Source organism: Salvelinus sp. IW2-2015, unplaced genomic scaffold (assembly GCF_002910315.2).
Source record: "Salvelinus sp. IW2-2015 unplaced genomic scaffold, ASM291031v2 Un_scaffold2924, whole genome shotgun sequence".
NCBI classification, from domain to species: Eukaryota; Metazoa; Chordata; class Actinopteri; order Salmoniformes; family Salmonidae; genus Salvelinus; species Salvelinus sp. IW2-2015.
In genome coordinates, this window is record NW_019944220.1 from 87,518 (window position 1) to 96,687 (window position 9,170).

Here is a 9,170-nt window from a genome sequence, read left to right on the forward strand (position 1 = left end):
CACAGTTCTTAACGAGGGAGACTCTGGAACAACACAGTTGTCATAGGGAGAGTCTGAACAACACAGTTAGTACTAGGGAGAGTCTGAACAACACAGTTAGTACTAGGGAGAGTCTGAACAACACAGTTAGTACTAGGGAGAGTCTGAACAACACAGTTAGTACTAGGGAGAGGTCTGAAACAACACAGTTAGTACTAGGGAGAGTCTGAACAACACAGTTAGTACTAGGGAGAGTCTGAACAACACAGTTAGTACTAGGGAGAGTCTGAACAACACAGTTAGTACTAGGGAGAGTCTGAACAACACAGTTAGTACTAGGGAGAGTCTGAACAACACAGTTAGTGCTAGGGAGAGTCTGAAACACTATATACAGGGTATATACGTACACAGTCATGTGGAGTTATATACAAGGAGTACGGTACAGAGTCAATGTGGAGCTATATACAGGAGGTACGGTACAGAGTCAATGTGGAGGCTATATACAGGGTGTTACGGTACAGGGTAAATGTGGAGGCTATATACAGGGTGTTACGGTTACAGAGTCAATGTGGAGGCTATATACAGGGGGACCTGTACAGAGTCAATGTGGGGCTATATACAGGGGTACCGGTACAGAGTCAATGTGGAGGCTATATACAGGGGGTACCGGTTACAGAGTCAATGTGGAGGCTATATACAGGAGTACGGTACAGAGTCAATGTGGAGTATAGTACGAGGTACACGTACAAGCAATGTGGAGGCTATATACAGGGGGTACCGGTACAAAGTCAATGTGGAGGCTATATACAGGGGGTACCGGTACAGAGTCAATGTGGAGGCTATATACAGGGGGTACCGGTACAGAGTCAATGTGGAGGCTATATACAGGGGTACCAGTCAGAGTCAATGTGGAGGCTATATACAGGAGTACCGTACAGAGTCAATGTGGAGGCTATATACAGGAAGTACTGGTACAGAGTCAATGTGGAGGCTATATACAGGGGGTACCGGTACAGATCAATAGTGGAGACTATATACAGGGTGTTACGTACAGAGTCAATGTGGAGGCTATATACAGGGGGTACTGGTACATAGTCAAGTGGAGACTATATACAGGGGTACCGGTACAGAGTCAATGTGGAGGCTATATACAGTGGGTACCGGTACAGAGTCATGTGGAGGCTATATACAGGGTGTTACGGTCAGAGTCAATGGGAGGCTATAGTACAGGGGCACAAGTACAGAGCAATGTGGAGGCTATATACAGGAGGTACCGGTACAGAGTCAATGTGGAGACTATATACAGGAGGTACCGGTACAGAGTCCAATGTGAGGCTATACAAGGGGACCGGTACAGGTCAATGTGGAGGCTATATTACAAGGGGGTACCGGTACAGAGTCAATGTGGGAGGCTCTATACAGGGGTACCGGTACAGAGTCAATGTGGAGGCTATAACAGGGGTACCGTACAGAGAATGTGGAGGCTATATACAGGTGATACAGTACTGGAGTCAATGTGGGAGGCTATATACAGGGGGTACACGGTACAGAGTCAATGTGGAGGCTATATACAGGGGGTACCGGTCAGAGTCAATGTGGAGGCTATATACAGGGTGATACAGTACTGAGTCAATGTGGAGGCTATATACAGGGGGTATCGGTACAGAGTCAATGTGGAGACTATATACAGGGGTTACGGTACAGAGTCAATGTGAGGCTATATACAGGGTGTTACGGTACAGAGTCAATGTGGAGGCTATATACAGGGGTAACGGTACAGAGTCAATGTGGAGGCTATATACAGGGTGTTACGGTACAGAGTCAATGTGGAGGCTATATACAGGGTGTTACGGTACAGAGTCAATGTGGAGGCTATATACAGGGGGTAACGGTACAGAGTCAATGTGGAGGCTATATACAGGGGTACCGGTACAGAGTCAATGGGAGGCTATATACAGGGTATTACGGTACAGAGTCAATGTGGAGGCTATAACAGGGGGTTACGGTACTGAGTCAATGTGGAGGCTATATACAGGGGTACCGGTACGAGTCAATGTGGAGGCTATATACAGGTGATACGGTACGAGTCAATGTGGAGGCTATATACAGGGTGATACGGTACTGAGTCAATGTGGAGGCTATATACAGGGGTACGGTACAGAGTCAATGTGGAGAGGCATATAACAGGGGGTACCGTACAGAGTCAATGTGGAGGCTATATACAGGGGGTACCGGTACAGAGTCAATGTGGAGACTATATACAGGGTGTTACGGTACAGAGTCAATGTGCAGGCTATATACAGGGTATTACGGTACACAGTCAATATGGAGGTATTACAGGGGGTACCGGTACAGAGTCAATGTGGAGCTATTACGGGGTACCAGTACAGAGTCAATTTTGGAGGCTATATACAGGGTGTTACGGTACAGAGTCAATGTGGAGGCTATATACAGGGTATTACGGTACACAGTCAATGTGGAGGCTATATACAGGGTGTTACGGTACAGAGTCAATGTCAATGTGCGGGGGAACCGTGTTGATGTAATTGAGGTAATATGTACATGTAGAGTTATTAAAGTGACTATGCCTAGATCATAACAGAGAGTAGTAGCAGCGTTCTGGGGGGGGGGGGGGGGGGGGCAATAGTCTGGTTCGCCATTTGATAAGCTGTTCAGGAGCCTGATGGCTTGGGGTAGAAGCTTTTAGGAGCCTCTTGGGCCTAGCCTTGGTGCTCCGGTACTGCTTGCCGTGCTGTAGCAGAGATAACAGTCTATGTTTAGAGTGGCTGGAGTCTTTGACAATTTTTAGGGCCTTCCTCTGACACCGCCTGGTATAGAGGTCCTGGATGGCAGGAAGCTTGGCCCAGTGATGTCCTGGGCCGTACGCACTACCCTCTGTAGTGCCTTGCGGTCAAGGCCAAGCAGTTGTCGTACCAGGCAGTGATGCAACCCGTCAGGATGCTCTCGATGGTGCAGCTGTAAAACCTTTGAGGATCTTAGGACCATGCCAAATCTTTTCAGTCTGCTGAGGAGATAGGTTTTGTCGTGCCCTCTTCACGACTGTCTTGATGTGCTTGGACCATGTTAGTTTGTTGGTGATGTGGACACCAAGGAACTTGAAGCTCTCAACCTGCTCCACTACAGTCTCTTTAGAAGTGATTCCGTTGTTCAACTGGATCAACATGATTGTAAAACAAATTGTCTCTTGTCATAATACGGGCATAAGGAGTTCATTGTCAAATATATGCCCAGCTTTAGCAAAATCCTCATAAAAAATGTCAAGCAGTTTATTCTTGTCAGTCACATCCATTGAATCTGAGGTCAATTTCAGTGGAAAACCAAAGGAGTTTGTGTTAGCATTCATGGATTTAATGGTCCTCTTCGATATCTGTAATAAGTGCAATCCTATCCCAGTTGCATAAATAGAGTTCATGCAGGAATGCCTGCTCACAGAACTGCCCGAAATTTGAACATGAACCGACGGGCACTTTGGGGATGTTGGTGTCTCTAATTCAAGCAACTACACATGATCACTTAAATCATCAGGGAAAATACCAACGGCCGAGTATTTATGCCGGATTGATTTGATTGTTGTTAGAATAACACCAATAAATGTTGACTTGGAGAATGTCTTTTGGATTGAGTCTTGTGACTTGCATTATACTTTTGAGTAAAATGTAGTATATTGCACAGTCCTCTTATGGCTTGGAGTTTGGAGATAACCAATCCCAGTTTAAAATCGTCCATAAGGACCCATTTCATTTCCCCCCCCCCAACCAACGCATCAGTTCAGCCAGAGAATCCAGGGATCTACTTTTGCAGAATGGAAATCTGAGTTCACAGCTTTCGATAATTGCAGCTTCAATGCTAAAAACTCAAACTGTTTTGGTTTAGATTACGACCTCAGTAACACATATCTGTCTTATATAGATGGCTATACTTCCCCTTACTTTGTCGGTCACATTGATAACATTGAACCATCCAAGCCGATAGACTGATTTAGAACAGATTCTAAGCCAGGTCTCAGACAGTACTAAGACATCTGGGTCAGCAGATGTCTTAATTAAAGTTAGGGTTAGGCTAGGGGTTAGGGGTTAGAGTTAGGGGTTAGAGTTAGGGGTTAGGTTTGGGGTTAGGCTTAGGGGTTAGGGTTAGGGGTTAGGGGTTAGGGGTTAGGGTTGTTAGGGTTAGTTAGGGTTAGGGGTTAGGGTTAGGCTTAGGGTTGGGCTAGTGTTTAGGTTAGTGTTCTAGGGTTAGGGTTAGAGTTACTGGGCCGTACGCACTACCCTCTGTAGTGCCTTGCGGTCAGAGGCCAAGCAGTTGTCGTACCAGGCAGTGATGCAACCCGTCAGGATGCTCTCGATGGTGCAGCTGTAAAACCTTTGAGGATCTTAGGACCCATGCCAAATCTTTTCAGTCTGCTGAGGGGGAGATAGGTTTTGTCGTGCCCTCTTCACGACTGTCTTGATGTGCTTGGACCATGTTAGTTTGTTGGTGATGTGGACACCAAGGAACTTGAAGCTCTCAACCTGCTCCACTACAGTCTCTTTAGTAGTGATTCCGTTGTTTCAACTGGATCAACATGATTGTAAAACAAATTGTCTCTTGTCATAATACGGGCATAAGGAGTTCATTGTCAAATATATGCCCAGCTTTAGCAAAATCCTCATAAAAAATGTCAAGCAGTTTATTCTTGTCAGTCACATCCATTGAATCTGAGGTCAATTTCAGTGGAAAACCAAAGGAGTTTGTGTTAGCATTCATGGATTTAATGGTGCCTCTTCGATATCTGTAATAAGTGCAATCCTATCCCAGTTGCATAAATAGAGTTCATGCAGGAATGCCTGCTCACAGAACTGCCCGAAATTTGAACATGAACCGACGGGGCACTTTGGGGATGTTGGTGTCTCTAATTCAAGCAACTACACAATGATCACTTAAATCATCAGGGAAAATACCAACGGCCGAGTATTTATGCCGGATTGATTTGATTGTTTGTTAGAATAACACCAATAAATGTTGACTTGGAGATGTCTTTTGGATTGAGTCTTGTGACTTGCATTTATACTTTTGAGTAAAATGTAGTATATTGCACAGTCCTCTTATGGCCTTGGAGTTTGGAGATAACCAATCCCAGTTTAAAATCGTCCATAAGGACCCATTTCATTTCCCCCCCCCCCAACCAACGCATCAGTTCAGCCAGAGAATCCAGGGATTCTACTTTTGCAGATGGAAATCTGAGTTCACAGCTTTCGATAATTGCAGCTTCAATGCTAAAAACTCAAACTGTTTTGGTTTAGATTACGACCTCAGTAACCACATATCTGTCTTTAATATAGATGGCTATACTTCCCCCTTACTTTGTCGGTCACATTGATAAACATTAGAACCATCCAAGCCGATAGACTGATTTAGAACAGATTTCTTAAGCCAGGTCTCAGACAGTACTAAGACATCTGGGTCAGCAGATGTCTTAATTTAAAGTTAGGGTTAGGCTAGGGGTTAGGGGTTAGAGTTAGGGTTAGAGTAGGTCGGGGTTAGGGGTTGGGGTGTAGGTTAGGGGTTAGGGTTAGGGGTTAGGGGTTAGGGTTAGGGTTTAGGGTTAGGGTTAGGGGTTAGGGCTTAGGGGTTAGGGTTAGGCTATTAGGGTTATGGGCTAGGTGTTAGGTTAGTGTTTAGGGGGTTAGGCAGGAGTAGGCATTTTAGGGTGTAGGATTAGGGTTTAGGGTAGGGTAGGTGATAGGGGTTAGGGTTAGCATTAGGGGCTTAGGGTTAAGTGTGTTAGGGTCAGAGGTTGGAGTTAGGGGTTTGAGTTTATTTTTATTTTATTACGAGGAGACAAGCAGTACACATTAATCAAACGAGTTTTCAGTAAAAGTGCAAGTTTAGCCAGTCGCGGTGATAATTTATCAGAGCACCGCAGTCCCTGGGGCAGGTCATTAAAAACAATTACAATATAAACAATCATGAGCATGATGGCACACACGAGGAGCAAGCATAGGCAACAAGCAAGGACGCAGCATAACAGGAGTAACATAGAAAGCAGAAAAGCAGTTAGGGGTTAAGGGGTTAATTTGCCAACAAGTCTCCTCTCACTTGCTCTCCTCTCTTCGTCTCTCTCTCTCTCTCCGTCTTCTCTCGTCTAATCTTCGTTGGCTCTAGGTCTCTCTCCTCCTCTTCTCTCCTCTCTCTCTCTCTCCTCTCTCTTCTTCTCCTCTCCTCTTCTCTCTCTCTGCTCTCTCTTCTCTCGTCTCTCTCTCGCTCTCTCTCCTCTCTCCTCTCTCTCGTTACACTACTCTCATCTCTCTCTCATCTCTCTCTCTCTCTCTCCCTCTCTCCTCTCTTTCTCTCTCATCTCTCTCTCTCTCTCTTCTCTCTCCGTCTCTCTCTCTCATCTCTCTCTCTCTCTCTCTATCTCTCGTCTCTCTCTCTCTCTCTCTCTTCTTCTCTCTTCTCTCTCTCTCTCTCTCTCTCTCTCTTTCTCCTTCTCCTTCTCTTCTCTTCTCTCTTCTGCCCCTCCTCTTTCTCTACTACACAGACAGTACAGGGCTGGCAGTACGGTACCTCTGGAAGTAGTGCAGACAAAAGGTCCCCAGTAGCAGGCTGGTCCCCAGGCTGGACCCCGTGTGGTTGGGTGTGGTAGTCATCATCATCAGGGGCACCAGGAGAGAGGGGAGCTCCTGGAGGAACCAGGCCAGTCTAGCAGGCATCATCCTGGGCATGGAGGAGGAGGAGGACAGCCCCAAGTCCAGGTAGCGTCCGTAGGGGGCCTGGGTCAGACGCACCAGGTGGCTCACTCCCACCAGGAATAGCACACAGCTCAGGGTGTTGATCAGGTTGTCCCAACACTGCATCCTCAGGGTCGTCTCAGTGCCGACAAGGTCTTAAAAATGACGAGTGGTTCGCACACAAAAAAAAAAGTTAAATGTTTTTTTTTATTTTTTATTTTTTTCTGGCTTTTTTTACAGCAGGAAAATAACACAGATGTGTCGGTGTGTTCGTCACCTCCTTCAGTGTGTCAGGGTTAACGAGGGTCACAGGCAGTGAGGCAGATCTATCTCCCTCTCTCAGGGTTAACCAGTCCAACTCCTCCCCAGAGGAACAGCACCACACCAGTCCTCTTTCTGCTTTACTGAAACACACCACAATACTTCCAGATCCTTCCTCTGTGTCTGTTGACTCATGTCATGTTGAGTTCTTGTCTGTAACTGGGCACGAATCAGAATGAAGACGGTGTATGCAGGACACTGTGAAAGGTGTTCATTTGGGGAGGGGGAAGTGATGTCATACAGCATCAGTCAAAAGCTTGGACACACCTACTCATTCAAGGGTTTTTCTTAATTTTTTACTATTTTCTACATTGTAGAGTAATAGTGAAGACATCAAAACTATGAAATAACACATATGGAAACATGTAGTAACCAAAAAAGTGTTGAACAAATAAAAATATATTTTATACTTAAGATTCATCAAATAGCCACCCTTTGCCTTGATGACAGCTTTGCACACTCTTGGCATTCTCTCAAATAGCTTCATGAGGTAGTCACCTGGAATGCATTTCAATTAACAGGTGTGCTTTCTTAAAAGTTAATTTGTGGAATTTCTTTCCTTCTTAGTGCGTTTGAGTCAATCAGTTAAGGTAAGGGGGTATACAGACGATAGCCCTATTTGGTAAAAGACTAAGTCCATATTATGACAAGAACAGCTCAAATAAGCAAAGAGAAATGACAGTCCATCATTACTTTAAGACATGAAGGTCAGTCAATCCGTAAAACTTTGAAAGTTTCTTCAAGTGCAGTCGCAAAAACCATCAAGCGCTATGATGTAGCTGGCTCTCATGAGGACCGCCACAGGAAAGGAAGACCCAGTTACCTCTACTGCAGAGGATAAGTTCATTAGAGTTAACTGCACCTCAGAAATTGCAGCCCAAACAAATGCTTCACAGAGTTCAAGTAACAGACGCATCTCAACATCATCTGTTCAGAGGAGACTGTGTGAATCAGGCCTTCATGGTCGAATTGCTGCAAAGAAACCACTACTAAAGGACACCAATAATAAGAAGAGACTTGCTTGGGCCAATAAACACAAACAATGGACTTTAGGTGGAAATTTGTCCTTTGGTCTGGAGTCCAAATTGGAGATTTTTGGTGTCTTTGTGAGATGCGGTGTGGGTGAACGGATGATCTCTGCATGTGTATTTCCCACCGTAAAGCATGGAGGACGAGGTGTTATGGTGTGGGGGAACTTTACTGGTGACACTGTCTGTGATTTATTTAGAATGCAAGGCACACTTAACCAGCATGGCTACCACAGCATTCTGCAGCGATATGCCATCCCATCTGGTTTTGGCTTAGTGGGACTATAATTTGTTTATCAACAGGACAATAACTCAACACACCTCCAGGCTGTGTAAGGGCTATTTTACCAAGAAAGAGAGTGATGGAGTGCTGCATCAGATGACCTGGCCTCCACAATCCCCCGACCTCAAACAAATTGAGATGGTTTGGGATGAGTCGGACCGCAGAGTGAAGGAAAAGCAGCCAACAAGTGCTCAGCATATGTGGGAACTCTTTCAAGACGACATTGAAAAGCATTCCAGGTGAGGCTGGTGAGAGAATGGCCTAAAGAGAGGTGGCAAAAGCTGTCATCAAAGGCAAAGGAGGCTTGATTGAAGAACCTAAAGTAAAAATATATTTTGAATTTGTTAACAATTTTTTGGTTACTACATGGATTCCATATGTTGTTTATTTCATAGTTTTGATGTTTTCACTATTAGTCTACAATGTAGAAAATAGTAAAAAATAACGAAAACCCTTGAGATGAGTAGGTTGTCGTATGAACGTTTTTGTAGTGTATGGATCAGTATGAGTATATATATAATTAAACAGATGTGAAAGTGTGAGCTTTTATTAAAGGGCAGTTTGAGCGACTTCTACATTCATTTTTGTGAATAGGGGTGCCATTTGGGACGGTCGAGAACGAAATCGATCTTCGCCAATGGAGTTTCCATATTGGACTGGTGACCAGGAAAGCGTATTTGTATGTCCATGAGAAACAGTGTTAATGTAGCTGACATCAGCAGTGCTTGCTTAGCCATTCCACTCCTCCCTCTCCAGCTCAACAGTAAGACTAAGATCCCGGGACCTCTGCCTCGACAACACAGGAGACCGCCCTCTAAAAACGTTCTAACC

At 45.0% G+C, this 9,170-nt stretch overlaps 1 protein-coding gene across 1 annotated transcript in view; it reads right to left on the reverse strand.

Moving 5' to 3' along the window:
• LOC112075001 (3-oxo-5-alpha-steroid 4-dehydrogenase 2-like) overlaps positions 1 to 7,105 on the reverse strand; it is a 50,965-nt gene extending 43,860 nt beyond the window's left edge. The window contains 2 exon segments of the mRNA XM_024142057.2: positions 6,544 to 6,862; positions 6,985 to 7,105. Of these exon segments, the coding sequence (XP_023997825.1) occupies positions 6,544 to 6,833 (290 nt within the window). The 5' untranslated portion in view covers positions 6,834 to 6,862; positions 6,985 to 7,105.
• Between the last annotated feature and the right edge of the window lie 2,065 nt (positions 7,106 to 9,170).